Below are 17,170 nucleotides of genomic sequence, written 5' to 3' on the forward strand. Positions count from 1 at the left end.
AAAAGGGCAAATGGGCTTTCAGGTCCCTGACTCCAGGGATGGCAGGCAGCACTGTTTGTCCTGCAGTCTGTGAGATATCCCCTAAACATCCCAGGAAATCTATTTGCCAGGTCCTGGGGAGCTGAGCTCAGCATCACCCCCCTTTTCTCAGTTGTTCATTCCCCACTTTGAGCTGTTGCAATCATTTGCATGGTCAAACTGCTGACAGGCATCCTGCCTCCCAGATCTCACCGGGTTTATTTTGCATGTGGCATCCCCTGCCTGCGTGCTTTGTGCCACCTGGCCAGCAGCCAGGCAGAGTCAGAGTAGGGGCAATGCAAGGATGGGAATAAATTGGACCCTCACCCTGGCTTAATCCTCATTGAGGCATTTAATGACGCAGTGCAGGGAGCAGATCTGATGAAAAAGCTTTCCTGTTTGTTTTTTTTTAAAGCTCTGCTTAATTTTATATTTTTCTAAACGCTACCTACTCAGATTGGTTCTCCGTGGGAGCAGACAGCAGTGTTGCTACAGGTGGCACAATGAGGGTGGCTTCTCTCATGGCAGAGCCCTCCTGCCAGGAAGGAGAGGCCAGGGGCCCATAATACTGGGTGGAAAATCAGTTAATGAAGGAAACATTTTCAAAATCACCAACCAAACTTCCTACATGTACGAAGAGACTGATGAACAGCAACATCATCAAGCCTTTGCAGCTTTGTTTTCCACTGCCCCCATCCAAGAGAAACAGAGTACCAAATGCAATCCCTCAAGTATTGCTAATATAGCAAAACGGCAAGGACAGGGGACACAGGACTGGGAGGAGAGGCAAAAATAGCCTGGAGGTGTTTTTCTGTCCACGAGGAAGCAAGCTTAGGCCTGAAGTAGTGCTTCTTCTCTTCCCAAACAAGGAGTAACAAGGACCAGCTCTTCCTCGGCTTTGCTTGATGCAATCATTCCTAGAGAGGTAAGAAATTGCTGGGTCTAAGGGGAGAGAACTTTACTAGGATCTCTTGAACAGGTTCCCACTCAAACAAGGCGTGTAGGAAAAGGCCAGCTGAGTCACCGCTGTGGGAGAGGCTGCAGCCAGCAGATAAAAGGTCTGCATCACCAGGTGCTGTCAGAATGAGTGTTAAATTAAGTGTAAGAGAGATACGTTGTGCCTAAGGCTTAATTAACTGTTCCCTTTCACCATGAAAGCTTGCACTCATGCCTTTACTATGTCTCCTGCTTTTTAACTGAGTTCTGACTATCACCAGCTATTTAGAAACAATATCTGCCTGGGGTTTAGCCACGTCCACATGTAAGCAGCTCTTTCAGGGCTGTGGTTGAAGCGAGTGGTGAACTTCAAAAGGACAACCTCATTTCACCAAGTGAGTAAGCAGAGCTTGGGCCACAGGAGGCTCTGAAGGGTGGGGTAGCTCTCAGCTATGGCAGCACTGGGAAGCCCAGAAGCCAAGAGGAAGCTGAACTGCAAATAGAATTGGGGTCTGTGGCTGTGATATGCTGGAGAGGTTTAATTAGGGTGTAGCACTGTGGATAACACTCACTTCTGGGAGTTTTTGTATTTGCAAAGTGAATTTACCAGAGAAATCCTGTGCAATGACTGTTTCCATATTTATCTTGAAAACTTGACCTTTCATTGCTGCTTTCTGCCCCACTGGTCCTCTTTGGTGGCACACAGAGGTCCAGGTGGTCTCGATGAATTAATTTCCCCTCCCTCAGATTTTCCCTGACTGTTGCTGCAGCTGGTGGCTCACACAACTGTTTCTGCTTTATCACCAGAAGCTTTCAAGGAAGCCAGCTTGCTGAGACCTGGATTTCTGACAGAGAAGAAAAAATCTGAAGGTAGGAACCACTTTTTAAAGAAGTCTTTGAGTAGTGAAATAAGTAGGGTCAGAAAGGCACCCACCTTCTTTTTTTTCCATGTGAAGATTATCTCTGAACACAGGAGCAGCAGTGGATCCAAGTGGGGCAAAAACACAGACAGGTTTCTCCATGCTCACACATCCATGCCCAGGGAGGGCTGGTCATGCTCATGGTTGCCATCTGAACCCAGGGGCTGCATTTTCCTGAAGGGCTTTTTGTGGCAACACCCATTTAAAGAGATCTAGCTGTCTTTTCCTCCTAACACCTTGGGATTTTAGCCTGGATCAGTCCTCTGTTGGGGTTCAAAACTCGGGTCTATAACCCATCATGCTCGTGCTGCAGAGGAGGTGGTGGTTGTGCTGAGGTGCAGCTGAAGGAAGGAATGGCTGGAGACGTAAGGGAGAAGCAACGGCTCCATGAGCACAAGCATTACTAGTGAGGAACCTGAATCATGAGATGGTGGCCTCAGACTTCTGTCCAGAGTTAAATTGCACAGGCTGTAGAAATAAAGCCACGGTGCTGGGTCTTTTCCCCCAGTGACCCCCAGTGCCATGCCCTTCCTCAACAGGGGGGCTCTGAGGCCAGGGACAACCCCCTGTTTACATCAGTGGGTTATGGAGCTCTGCTCACAGCAATCCAAAACACAAATAAGCAGGGCCTGAGATGGTCTGACCTCATTAACACCTGTGTTTTCCCTCTTGATAGCACTAATAAAACAGCTCTTGAGCTGGCAAATATAAGAACACTCCCATTATTTTGGGCAGTGCAGGGTTTTCTTAGGATATGGATGTCTGAATAGCAAGAAAAGGCACACAGTCACATTTGTTCCTGCTGATTCTGGACTAGGCTATATCCATCTACTTCCATGGTCATATTTTCAGTGACTTCCATGGTCATATTTTCAGTGACAAGCACAATTACCACCATTGATTCATTGGTGTATCACTAGCAGCAATAAAAGAGGTGGGTGCTCAGAGAGGATGCCAGGTGCTCTTTCTCCACACAAGTCATCCTGCTGGATATCCCTTGCCTTTTTGCATTGCTTCATCTGCCATAAAACAAAAACAACAGCTAAATTTTGCAGCTTTCTGAAGGTACATGGATATGGCTCCTCCAGTGCCTCACCTAGCTATAAAACTCCTGCACAAGAGGAGCAAGGCCATATCTGATTATGAGCGGCACAGGGAGGAAAATGCTAATGGCTGAGTTTGCCTAACCCTTCCTCTTAGCAAGTCTGATTTCAAGTTGCTGATAGCATTGACAAGTGGTGTGGGCAGAAATTATCTATGTTGGGTGTCTGTGTGTGACCTGTACTGTCTCAGGAAAACTTCAGCTAAAACAAGACAGTCATTTCCCCGTATCTGAGGGAAACAAGCTTTATTAGCGTAAAAAGAAAACCACATCCTCTTTCATTAAGATTTTCTAACACAGCTGTGCCCTGACTTCAGACATAAAGTTAGTCTTTCTATTACCCTCTGCTCCATGCCTGTTGTGATTACAAGCCATTAAATAAAAAGAGTGATGCTGTCTTGGTTCCTACATTTCCCTCAGCACAGGCAGGCTATGTCCCCAAAGCATGTGCCATCCTTGAATGGAATAGAACATTCCTGGGAATTGTTCCTCCCAGCTGTAGGATACTAGTATGTCACTGGCATTATTATACCTGTTTTAGATATTATTGTAATTATTACATGCTGTTATATTAGTAATGATAATAATGTTAGGGAGACATTGTCCCTGATATGTTCAGGGGTTCCAGTATTTCTGTTCAAGTGTGGGATTTGGGTGTATGTTAGCAGAGCAGGTTAAAAAAAAGGGTTAAAACAAAAATCAGGACCTATAGGAAAGGAATCAGTGATAGATATCTGGCACAAGAGGTTAACAAACAGGATCTGAAAAGAGAGAAGGATGCAGCTTGGGAGGAACAGCATGGCAGGATTAGGTGGCAAAACAAGAGAGGAGATTTACCCTGCCTCTGTGTGCTTTTACCATCTGAGGGGTCAGTGCAGTTCATTCCCCCACCCTACAGCAGTGAGGCAGTCCAGACCCTGTCCAGCACCGCAGCCGTGCTGTCAGACCGGGGCTGCCGTGCCGAGCAGAGACAGAGCAGAGCGCTGCCAGCACGTCTCCCTCGCCGCCCGGGGCTGGACGGGCTGCGGGCCCTGGCCCGGGGCCAGCCGGAGCCTCTCCCGCAAACAACACCCGGGCGCCACTGCGAGCTCTGATTCCTGCTCTCTCGGGGGCCATGGCAAAAATCCGGCCCGCAGGCCTTGTCTGAAGAAAGACTGCAGACGTTTGTACGTGCTGGTAGTTCCTGGGCCTCGTATGTCCATCTCGTAAAACAGACCAAGGATTTTCCCAGATAAAAAAAGACACATCTCTTGGCAGAGAGTCACATCTGCAAGTACCCGAGAATGAAAACATCCGGAGAGTGCTGCCTTTGAAACAAAATGCCCAAAAGCTCAAAAACATGGAGGGGAATGGAGAGTGCCATCATGGCAGCACATTCCTGTCTCCTGCCTCCTTCCTACCAGCAATCATTAACCATCCCGGGCCAGAAGCCAGCAGAGAGGCGACTCCTGAGCTGGATGCCTTCATCCCAGGAACGAGGGCAGCAGGAAGGAGAAGAGCAGTGCCTCTGCACGGCCTGGCCCTGCCGGGGCCAGGCACAGTGGCATGGTGCAGGCACTTGCTGCCCAGCACTGTGCCCATGTCCTTTTAAACTTGTCATCCCACTTTCCAGCGGGAACCCAATGCCACCTTCTTCACCAAAGCATAAACACAGAACAAGGGAACAACGAGTGCTCATTCACTGCACGTTTGTTTGTTTCAAGACCCAAAGTTTATATAGTTTAAAGCTTCCACATGCCACTTTCACTGGTGCCCCTGCAGCCTGGTAACTGGGATGTGACAGAGAGAAATTGATGTGGAGCACTTTAGCGTGATCTAACAGCAGAGCTATTTGATCTGGGGTTTGGCATGCACTGAAAATGCCAGTGGTTAATGGACTGTGAACATGGTGCAGCAGCTCTTTGCCTCCCTGCTGGCGCAGGAGTCAGTGCTTCGTAAAGCTGAAGAGGATGCTCTCATTTGCAGCATCTGTCCCACTGATCTAGTGACCAGCCTTGCTTTACTACTCATCTATCAATGCACAGCCAGCAATACACAGATATTTCTAGCCTTCATTTTAAAAAAAACCTTCATTGAAAAATAGAAAAGTCTGTCTGGGAAGATCAACTTTGATCTCTGGTTTTGACCATTTGCCTGACTTTAAATTTCCACGTCTTCAAACGTCTTCAAATTTGGTTTAGCTCCTGCTACAGTTTTCTAACACAGTGCCTAAATGTCTATTTTTGTCTGAAGTTTTAACATTTCCTCTACTTAGACTGAACATGTTTTATTGCATCCTCTAAACCCCAGGGACACTCCAGTGAAGAGAGAGCACTGTCAATGTGAAAAGCAGTGGTATTTTCCCAGTTTCAGACCACTCATCTGTGCCAGACTCTTACCCAGATCAGACACCATTTTTTTCTCTGCACTTAAAGCTCACCAGGGACAGGAGGACACACACAAAAAAAGAAATAAAAAAAAGCATCAATTCTGTAATAAGAAGACAAATCACTCTTGTCAAATGTATTTGTCTCCATAACGGGAAGAAGTACTTTTTATAGGCTTTTTATTTTAGACACGGAAAATCATGATGTATCTGTCCTCTATGTGCAGTGCCCAACAGAAGATTGTACCATTCACTGTATGCGTCATTTACTCTACGTGCCAGGTTTCTGCTGTTTTAATTTACTGCTGAGGGATTTCATCCTCTTCCTTTTGGGGATTGTTCAAATCAAACAGCGATTATTGTTGGCTCCTTCCATTTTAGGCTGCCACCATCACCATAACTTTTTGAGTGGCTTCGATACAAAAACCCACAACAAGAGTGAAGCTCGCAAAGAACTCAATGTAGTATCTGGTACTTTTCCTCTTCCAAAATAACTACTTGGAAGAAAGGGTTTGTTTGGTTTCTTAGGCTTTGTACAGTTACTTATTTTAGGTCGCTTTATTTAGTTTATATTTTTGTTCCTTGTACTGAGCCAAAACTTTCCTTTTCTCAAATTCACTTGGGTCCTCATGGCTATCACACTAGGACCACCGTAACCACTCCTCCTTCTTTGACACTTAGATCCTCCAAAGCTTTGTGAGTTATTATCATCATTCTCTTGTATACGTATTCTTGTCATTTGACCAAATTATACATGGGATTTGTTTAAACATTTTAAAGCATGGAATCACCAGGGAAAATCAAACATCCCTTTTGAAAGTCCTTTCTGGACTTCAGGCACCTGTTTAGGTCCCTTTATGCCCCCTTTAGATCAGCCACTTCTACTTTTTGGCTTGCTATCTGCCTCTTGGCAAATGGGAGGTCAATCCCTGCCAGTCTTGGGCTGCTGACCTGACAGAGAGACCCAGTGACAGCTCTCACGACCCACTGAGTACAGAGAGGGATGAACCAGCTCAGTGCACAGCCCAGGATGAAGTGCACATTTCAGGTGCAAGAGCAGATGAGGATCAGAGGGTGTGTGTGCCCATGGCAGCAAGTGACACCGTGCCCAGAGGAGACCAGACTTAGAGCAATTGTGTGGCTCACTTCACCCTCAGATGGGCACTTTGCTGGGGCAGAAGAGATTTAATCTTTCAGAATATCTGCATGCAGGTAGTACCATGTAAAGGTCACTACAGGACACAGCCAGAGCAGGGAGATTGTATGTCACAACCTCTGGCACCATCAGGATAAGCCTGCCATGGAGCCAGATCAGGGTAATGTGCCCATGGAAGGCAAATGATCAAGTCAGCAAGAAGGGACTTGCAACATCTTTGGGAGAAAATTGGTAAACAGTGGCTAAACATCAGCCTATGTATGCAGCAGTGAGAACAGGGGTGCTGGAGAACTGCTGATATCCATAGCAGGGGGAGCAAACCTAGGGTCCCTCAACATGCCAGACCCCACTGCCCACACACTGACAGATTTCAAAGATTAAGATGTCTGGAACATGCTGGCAGCAGAGAAGGTTGGATTTCTTCACTACAGCAGAAACAGCAATAGAGATGCAGACAATATCCAGGAAATAGATGATGCTCAAGATATAAAGTTGGACAATATTAACCTAGGAGATTCTCTGAAGAGTAGGTTGCTGTGAAAAAAAGAAGCATAGTCACAAAATACAGATTTAATACCTTTTTTTCTTATGTTTGGGAGAGAATCGAGTGGTTGAAAAAATGTGTCAGTCACTTGACCTCTATTTTCATCTGTCACATCGTGTTTTTCTGCCAAAGAAAGTGGCCTGAAAACAGTCTTTGAAAGTCCAGCTCATACCTTTACTAATACACCCCAGCAGTAAAAAACATACTGAAAAAATTACCCCTGCAGGCTACTATCCTATCTGTGACAGAAACCAGGAGAAGATTATTTCCAGAAAAGTTCAAGAGAAGAATTCAAGAGAAGATAATTTGCCTACAGAAGTAATTTCTAATCGTGGGCTTTCTGAGGTTGCTCTATGGCCTGAAGCTAGGTGGATTTTATCCCTCAAACATGAAAGAGAGAATAAAAGTAACAACCTCTGATTATCCTCGTTTTCCCCCTCTCTAATCCTACTTAAGCTGACTCTTGCTCTCAATGACGGTCAGCAAAAGTCTCACAAACAACGTTATTCTGTAGTAAATAAATTTCCTGTACACACCCAACATTATTCTGTAATAAACACGTCTCCTGTTATCCACTTCAAAATGCATCCCTTTTTGGGTTCATTGAGTCCTCATTCAGTATAGGAGCAATCAGGGTGCAGCAGAGCACCTTGACAGACTTCAGTATTTTCTGCTTTTCCATTATGTTCTCTTTTCTGAATTTCTCCCTGTAAACTAAATAATCACAGGGTGCTTCTGCATAGCAATATCTCCCTCCTTTTAATCATATTTGTCCTTCAATTCCAACCTACACCCTTTCTCCAGTGCAGTTTTTTTGAAATGAGATGCCCCTGATATTTCAGGCAAAGCTGCCTCCTGACATTACGTACTGGCATCGCGCACATTTCTGGAGAAATCAGCTCCGTGAGAATGCTTTATCATCAGCCCCTTTAACCAGACGTTTAACCCTGACAAAGGGCTCCCTGGAAGCAGAAGGAGTTGTGGAGTGTCGGTATCCAAGATGCTGAGCAGTCCCCAGTGCTAACAAACCGCCTCCAGGCACTTCCCTGATTTGCGTGGGCTCCATCAGGAGAGCCCTGGCCAGGAGCCCGTCACTCTTGCTACACTGCCAGCAGCTGGAAGAGCTTTTGGTGTCTGACGGGCAGCTCTGCCACACAAGGATATCTTTCTTTGGTAGCAAATTCAGCTGCTCAGTTTCAGCGTTGTGCTGCAGCAGGGGCAGGGGAAAGTGGAAAACAGCTGCACTTGAATTTCATTCCTACTTCCTATGTTTGTGCCTCTTTGTTTATCTGGGACACTCATTCCTGGATTGGTTATTTTGTAGGAACATCAGACTTGTCTGAGAGAGGCTGCTGCTGCGTTCCCCAGGCAGACATGTTTTTTCATTCTTTTTTTTTTTTTTTTGCCTTCCATTTGATCCTTCTTTTCTCAAGCATAAATCAGAATACTCTAATTTCTCTCCAGAGCTTTTCCCTCCACTGTTTTTAATAGATATATTTAAATCACATTTTAAAATGTTTCTTATCACAATTGTAAATCTTGTTATTGAGGCTGGAAGGCTGAATGTTATGTTAACAAGCCTTACCCAGACTAGGGAGAGATTTAGAAATACCAGGTGTGTTAGCTGGGTAGAGGTAAACAGAAAAAGGTAAACCGAGGCAGAAGATGAGGCTGCACTCATTTTGGTGAATATCAGCGTATTCTGACATTGTGTTGCACAATTTCCCCGTGGTCCATCTTTTCTGGGCACTGCCAAAATCCTGCTCCAGAGACCATTTAATGCAGCTAAGCTGTGCAAAGGTGATTGGTCAGATCAAAATGCCAAAGGAACTCTTTCCCAGTGGATGGTGATTATTTTCCTCTACTATTTCTGCCTTTGCAGTCTGTTTGCTTTGAAGCCTGTGAGGTCATGGCAGTGTCCAGTTTTATTGAGCCTCTTGGACAGCACACTCTCTGTCCAGCACCTCTCCCAGAGAGTGGGACCCACAGGGCAACTCCCCACAAGCTCTGAAAATAGCTCTGAACTTTCCCAGCCTCTGCATGTGTTCCTTGGAACCGCAGCCCTGCTGGATGAGTCAGCTCTCGCAGGGTGACATCGCAGCTGAAATCAGACCTGGGCTTTGCAAAGAGAAATCCAAAGATCCTCTTGTTGCTTCATGGGAAACATCTACATGAAGTAAAGATGAGTGTGTCACACACTTCCTCTCCCCATGCTGATTACTCACCACTCTGGGGAACCCCCAGGGTTGTGTGGGGATCAAATCTCCTCTTTCCAAATCCTTCAGCTGCACCTTCTCTGGCAATGAAAGATGGAGAACACAACTCCTTCAAGAGCAGACTGTGGAGTCAGAACAGCAGCTGGGAAGCAATACAGTCTTGATGAGGATGTGCCAAACCAGAGTGGACTCCAGCATCTCTTTTTTCCATCAAGCCGCTGGAAAAGGAGGCTCTATCCGAAAGACTGGTCTGGCACCAGAAAACCTTTCCCAGCTTTCTCAACTGTTTGGTTGTCACAACCTCTTGCTGCACTCCATATGCCTCTGTAGAAGGGATAAAATGACTTCTGCAAATGTCATGATAGGTATAGAACGACTGGGATATAAAACCAGACACAGATCTTTTCTCCAGTTAGTTGCACAATTGTATCACTGGGATATTACCAATACACAGTCTCCATGGTTCAATTCATCATGATTTAGTCTGAATGGTGAATGGCAAGACAGACCCTTTAAATGTAATGCTCTTTTGAGAAAATTATCTCTTCTGTGGTCTTGCTTAAAAATAAAAGGCTAGGAAAAGGGTACTCTGTCAAAGTTGCCTCAGACGTTTCCACAGCACTTTCAAATCCAGTGTAATGAAATCTGTTGCCAGGTGAATAAAACCAGTGTGGAAACACTTACTCTTGCCCCTTACTGGGACGTGAGTGGCTTTGCACTCTTCTAAACGCAGATGTGAAGATGCCTTTCTTGGCTCTTGAATTGAGGAAAGAACTTTCAGTTGCTGTCAGGAGAGTAACTATGGTTTCTTACTCCCAAGATTGGAAATGCTCACTCCTTACCCTGTAATTCTCTTATCCTTGTTTGGTTGATAGCTGTGCCTGTCTTCCTTATGCAGCTTTTTGATCAAATTGCTGTAATTTAGCAATCACTTCACAGGTGGCAGAGACTGTAGACTCCTCTCTGTTCTTTGAAGTTCCTACTTTCTATTACAAGTCATTGCATTGCAACCATATAGATCCCAAACATTTTGCAGTTGGAGGCCAGAGTCACAAGACCTGGTAGATCAGAATTTTACCCAAGATCGTAGTGCAACATGGAAGGAAGAAGCCTCCAGACGATTCTTCCTAATGCCTTACCCATTCAGTGTGCAGATGAATAGATCAGTAGCACAACCTGTGATATAATGTATGTTAGAAAGGTTATATTTGTAACATCTGAAAAAACATTTCCCCTCAAGCTGAAAGGGAAGGTCAGTGTCAGATTAGTGCTTTTGTGTGTCACTGTCTGTTGCTGTGGCACTGTAGGAACAGACCTGGGAGGCAATGAACCGATATTAGGAAGTCAGTCCAGGGGAATGGGCAGGAAATGGAGCTTAGGGACCCATGACAAACTCCCCTGCTGCATAGTTCTCCTCTGATTTTGGGAAAGTTGCATGCACTGCTGGTGAGTCACAGGCACCCAGACGATGTGAGTTTGGCTCCATCTAAGGGAAGCAGTGAAATACTACAAAGCCCCAGAAACGAGTTGGTGTCTGTTCCAGTCCTTTCGAGCCAAAAGACGATGGCTAACCTGCACCTCTTCTCATAAACCACAATGTAGCTTTATCCCTGCACTTTTGAACAGATGAGTTTGTAAACTCTGCTATTTACTACGGTAATACTTTTCTATCTATGCGGGTCACAACTTGGAAGTCAGCCTCAGGTTAATGATTAATGTATTCTTTGATAGAAGACACTAATTATTAACCCTGGACTCTGATACTAATCCACACACTTTTTTACGAGCACTTACACTTCCCCAAACAATTTCTTTATTGGAAATTCTCGCAGTTGATATTTGCCTAAAGGACATACTTTTAAAAAGGAATTCAGTTTCCTTTGCTCTGTTTTTCCTTTATGTTACTCTTTCTTTGAACAGCTGAGCAGGCAAAATCCTCTTTTCTTGTAAAGGGCACATAGGAAGGTAAATTCCTTGGCCAGCAAAGCTTAGATTAATAGAAATACGTTGGCATTTACCAAACTGAAACTGCAGACCCATTTCAAAACAGAAAATCCTTAGTAAGATAGGAAAATGAGTGTCTCTAACATTTTGAACAGTCTATGAACTACCTCTCTAAGATGTTTATGTCCTTGCCCAACTCCTTTCTCAAGAGACACTTATACTGTAGGGATTATAGGACAGAAACCAACCACTGATGTGCAGGTCATGGAAACTAAGAATGAAACCATGTAAAGAGCAGGATTCAGTTTAAAAAGTGAAAGCAACTGGCCTCACTGAAGGCAAGGAGTCTTGTTAGGCACTTTTTCCAGTTGTCTCTTGCTTGTCAGGACTTGATTAAATAAAGCTGAGAACACACCATCTCCTACTAGTTTTACAATGCAACCCTGAAGTCAACTTTAAAGCTCTCCTGACACAGCAGGACTGTGGCACCACCGTTGGGAGGGTTGCAGCAGCTGCCTGCTCAGAGCTGGACCATTCACAGCCCTCTGCTTTCCATTAGGGGCCCAATCTTCAGTGTCTACAGCCTACTCCTCCTCCTGCATACCCAAACGCATGCCTGAACTCCAGTACTTCTGCATCCTCCTATTCCTTTCCCTGCCCAACCTTGTCCGGTGCACTCTCTTCCTCAACCTCTGCCTTGCAGCCTGTGAGGGAATTGCAGGCTCTGGCTCGAGGCCAGCCAGGGAAGCTGACCTGATCAAGTGATGGACAGTGCTTGGTGTGGTGGAAGGGCTCCTCCAGCCCTGATACAGACAATAATGGCCCAGCACAATCCATCCACACAAGTGCTCACCAGAGGTGCTGGGATAGAGGTGCTGCAGGGGTGGCTTCCCTTGAGCCCAGGTCAGTGTCTTGCAGGAGCCTGGCCACAGCAGCTGGTGTACAGGCTCTGCTGAGCCCAGGGCTGGCAATCATCCCTGTTTGGCCAGCTGCCTCTGGAAGGAGCTTCCCAGAGCCCTGGGAAGTCCCTGCATGCTCTTGCTTGTGTGTACACACATGCACGCGTGTGAGGACCTGCTGCTGCGGTCTGTGCAAACCACTGGAAAACCTGGGATCTTGCTGAGCTGCTAAGATGCATGTTACCAGTCAGAAGCCAAGATAGCAGAATTCATTACTCCCCCAAAAATGAAGCTGGACCAGTTATCTGTGCCAACAAGGTTCTTTCTCCATCAGGAGACAATTTGTCCATCAGCCTAATGCCAGGGCACTGTTAGGCATGTTCTGAGTTGTTGGGTCATTAAGGTTTCTGTAATAGCTTGTGGTTTTAAGCAGAGTCATCTTTAGATGGCTGAAGGCCATCCAGACTTTAATGTTAAGCACAACATAGAGCCATTTTAAGAACTTTATCTTTAGAAACACTCTTAGGGACACCCTTTACTTTGTTCTCTTTTGATTTTTTTCCCCTCCATTCTGACTTGCTTTTCTTTAAAGAGGAAAAGAAATCCAAATGCAGAAGTGAATGTAATGCTAAGTCAATGATGACTAAGACATCAGGTCAGGAAAATCAAATATTTCTGTGCAAGATTCCAAGCTTAGTTGTTCATGGTAGGTGCCCAGAAGTAACTTAATTTTGTGATTATGAAATGGAGTTCAGAACTGCATTTAGAATCAGTCTCACGGTAATGGTATTGAATTCTATTGGATTCTGTTATACTTCACTGGTGCCTTCTTTGTTCAGTGTAAACTTTCATCTAACATTAAATCAAATGGAAGTAATTTAATAGACTTGATTCGCTGCCTTTACCAATACTGCAGATGTTCTCATGCATTTGTTAATAAAATGTGAATTTAGTTAATTCATTATGAGTCTTAAGGAAATTGAAAGCTACTGAAAATAACTAGGCCTTCAAAACTAAACCAAAAAATATAGCTTGCATGTAACATGTGTTCTTCATTTGTCCCTGTTCCTGGTGGAAACAGAAATATTTTAGGGAGAAGCAGAATTATTTCTTTATGGTTTCCCCTACTGTATATTTATCAAGGCCTATAAACACCTTTGAGGGCTTAGAAAAGCATAGTAGTACCTACTGAAAGCAATCTGTAACACGCAGGTTTGTAAATCAGTAGAGACCTTAGTGACCAATTGGTAGTGACCAGTGAAACCTACAGACAGAAATGAGGAGAAATGCTTCCATCTCTTAAATGTTCATCTGTTTGAAGGCAGATACAGTGAGCAGGACTCCAGCTTGTGAACTGGAAATACGGGCAGAGCTGTGAGCTTTGCCAGTTTGTGGTATGCCCTTGGACACATCATCTGTCCTCCCCTGTTCTGTAAACAGATCTATTAACAAGTCTCCTAAGCAAATGATTTCAAGAATGAGCCATACACCATTGTTGCTAAAATTGGCAATGCAGAACAGGAAGACATCTATGTTCTCTCATTCACTTGGACCATTTGTCTCAGACCCCTAAAGAGCTGTTAGAAAACATGGGAGAAAGGAAGGTGAATATTCGTGATTTGTCATTAAACATGAAACCCCCAGAATTACCATCATGCATGGGAATGTTTTGTGTTTTTGACTCTATTGTTCCACTAAACTACCTCCGGAGGGCTAACCCTGTCAAACAGCAGGGAGAAGAATTATGTTACTTTGAAGATTTATGTGCATAGCCAAAGCTGAACTGGATCCCTGGGAATGAAAAGCAAAAAGCTGTAAATGTCAGGATTGAAAACTAGGGCAAGATAGTGGCTGACTGGCAGTAACTGGCTAAGAATTTGGTTCTTCTTAACATACTTGTAACATCAAGCTTCTTATCATGAAGTTCACAGATTAATTGTACACTGCACAAACATTTTTTCCTAACTACTTCACATACATTGCTTTGCAGTTATATCATGTCCTCCAGTTCTCTGACTATATGAGAGAATAAGGAAAGGCCAATGACGCCTTCTTTATATCACTTGTTATTGTATACCTCGCTCTTTTCTTTGTTTTGAAAGGTGATCCTGACTTTTTCAGCTTCACAGTTCGAGACAATCCTTCACGGAGCATTGTTACAGTCTCTGTCATGACTCACGTCCTTTTGAGATACAGTAAGCAGGGGTGAGAACATCACTGCAGGTAAAGTACACTTACTATTTATAACGATACTATAACACTCCAGCTATGGTCCTCTGCCCTGCTCTTCAGGGATGCCATCATTCTTCTATTTTCTGCACAACCTCACCCCAGTTAACCGAAGTTTTCATTATGGACATTTCACCCACTTGCACCATTTATTTTCCTGGCTTTGTACCACATCAAGAACCTTCATGCCTCTCCAAGAGAAGGACCAGACCACCCTGTGAGGCATCCTCCTGTTCAGTCACAGGTCAGGCAGCGAGAGCACCACAGTTCCCATTGTTGGTTGCTCCGTGATTTTGAGACTCAGGGACCCCCGAAACCGCTTTTCACACATGAAAGTGTGGAAAAGTTGGAGAGGCATTTCACTCAAAGATTTCAGATGGCCAATCTCTAATTTTCAGTAAACTTGCTTCACTGAATATTATCTTCCAATTTAAGATTGCGACCGTCCGGCGATAAAGCTGAACAATCACCATCCTGCTGCATTTAGCTTCCTGCACTTAAGATCCAGCCTCTGACGGGAACCCCCCACTCCCATCCCAAGGATTAGGGGTGGGCGGTGCTGGGCGAAAGCATGGGACAAAGGAAGGTAAATATTCCCGACTTGTCCTTAAGCCTGAAGCTCCCAGAACTGCCACGGCGCACGGGATGTTCCATGTTTTCCACGCCCCGCGCTCACTAGCGCCCCGCCACACCCCACCGCGCCCATAAGGGCGGCGCTGCGCCTTTAAGGCCGCGTCCCCGCCCCTCCCCGCCCAGCAGCCAGCCCGCCCCCTCCGTCCGTCCCTCCCGCGATGACCTCACCTCTGCCTTCCGATCGGCTGTGCGCCCCGCCAGTCACACCGTGCCCGCCCCTCGCTCCGTGAAGCTTCCCCAGGTGCTCGTGGGCCATTGGCCACTTCCCGTGCCGCTCACCAGCGCCTCTGCGCTCTGACGGGCGGCTCCGGCGGGGGGCGGGCGCTTCCGCGGTTGCGAGGCGCCGGCCGGCGGTGGCGCGGCCGGGCTGCGGGAGCGGGGGCGGCGCCTTCTCCGGCGGGGACGGGCACGGGCGGGCTCGGGCGAGATGGAGCCGTGACCAGGTGAGTGCGGAGCTCTGGCTCGGCCGGGACCTGCGAGGCGGCCTCGGGGATCGCCAGCGGCAGGGAGAGGGAGGATGGGCGCGGGCCCGCCCCGAGGGGCCTCCCCGCGCTGGGGCACGGCCGCTCCCCGCGGGCGCGGGGCGGCTGCGCCCCCTCCGGAGCCCCCGCGCTGTGTCCCCGCTGCCCCGGCGCGCTCTGCGCCTCTCCCCGCCCCTCCGCGCCCTCACGCCTGGGAAGGGTCCCGGGCGCCTCGCGGTCAGCGGGTCGGTGGGGGGTGGTTTTGGGGAGCTCTTTCCGGCGTTCGAGGCCGGGCAGTGCTGACAGGGGTTCTCGAGGGTTTGGGCGGCAGCAGCCGCCTTCTCTTGTCATCTTCACTGGGCTCCCTTGAGCGGGGTTGATTTTCCCCACTGGGAAGATGCTTGTCCGTGCTGTGGCTGGGTACTTATTTGAGGTTACATCCGTGTGTCCCAGCTGTTTGTCTTCCTCTCTGTCACTGTAAAATCTTGTATCAAAGAGGACTGTAATTTCACATCGTCCCTGATCACGGATGAAAACTGATAATTCTATGTGTGTGTCAGTGGAAATAACCCTCCCGAGAGCTTTGTGATATGGATCTGTGTAGCCTTATGCTGCATCATGCAAACTTTGTGTGCATACGGTTCTGTGTGATTCTGTTTTACCAGATGAGCCTTGAGTGAACTGAATAAAGGGTTGCAGGTTTGCTGCTAGCAGTTCCTTTCTGGTATCGTTTGTCCAGACAGTATCAGGGCCCGTGCTGTGAAACTGCATTTTAATCTCCCATCCATAGAAAATAAATTTTGAAGACGTTAAAAATGTTTCTGTTTAAGTCTCTAGTTTCTTTTCTGTGTCTTGGAACCTAAAATGTGCTTTTTGTTTCTTGGTAGGAGCTGAAGACACAGCTCTGAATATTTGAAAAATATAAAATGTAGCTATTCTGGGTTGAATGGGTATATCCCAATATTCTGGTTTTATTTCAAATTTGCGTTTGACATCAGGGCTAGTCGTGGCATAGCTGACTTACTGGAAGTGTGTTTTCTATTTGTGTGTTGTTTTTCAGGTAAAAATACAAATGAACTTCCACCACTGATTTCAAAACACATCTTCTGCTTGCACAAAATCCCTCACTGGGTTTCTGTAAAGACACTGTCAAACTGGTGGAACTGTAATGCCTTTAGGTCTTCATCAGTATTTCCAAAAATATTTCAATCATTACTGAATATGAAATGGAAGGGACACCCATTTGTTCCCATTTGCTGCAGTGATTTAATGAGTGATCTAATAGTTGTGATTAAATAGAATCTAATAATAGAATTTAAAATAAGTGTATGATCTGAAGCTGACTGTGAACTCCTTTTCTGTTCTTTAGATTTGTGCTTTCTGCTGAAAGGAGAAAAAGAGTTGGGGCTAAAAGCAAATGCCTTAAGCTTTCCACAAGTAGGCAAATTTGCCCTTCTTAATTAGCAGATATTAGCTTACTGAGCCCTTTCCAGTCCTTTCTCAGTTACAATTTAGAAACCAAATGTGATTTCAGGAAAAGAGTGAAATATTGCCAGTTATAGCTTCTTGAGCATCATACTGTTCTGTACAAAATGTAAGCAATTTGCTGGTTCCAACAGTTGTGGAAGCAGCTTTAATTTGTTTAATTAAGGCCATCCACTCCTATGATCATGTGGGAGAAGGCTCCCAAATCTTCAGGCAACAAGCAGATCATGAAATAAAATGCAAAGAAAGGGAGTACAGAAGA

At 45.8% G+C, this 17,170-nt stretch overlaps 1 protein-coding gene across 1 annotated transcript in view; it reads left to right on the top strand.

Moving 5' to 3' along the window:
• The first annotated feature begins 6,890 nt into the window (after positions 1-6,890).
• The window catches only part of MRTFA (myocardin related transcription factor A), a 104,599-nt gene continuing 94,319 nt past the window's right edge, over positions 6,891-17,170 (top strand). Inside the window, exons 1-3 of the mRNA XM_039571085.1 lie at positions 6,891-7,023; positions 14,203-14,295; positions 15,123-15,405. Coding sequence (XP_039427019.1) covers positions 6,891-7,023; positions 14,203-14,295; positions 15,123-15,405 — 509 coding nt within the window. The remainder of the gene's footprint in view (positions 7,024-14,202; positions 14,296-15,122; positions 15,406-17,170) is intronic.

Source organism: Corvus cornix, chromosome 1A, assembly GCF_000738735.6.
Source record: "Corvus cornix cornix isolate S_Up_H32 chromosome 1A, ASM73873v5, whole genome shotgun sequence".
Taxonomy (NCBI): Eukaryota; Metazoa; Chordata; class Aves; order Passeriformes; family Corvidae; genus Corvus; species Corvus cornix.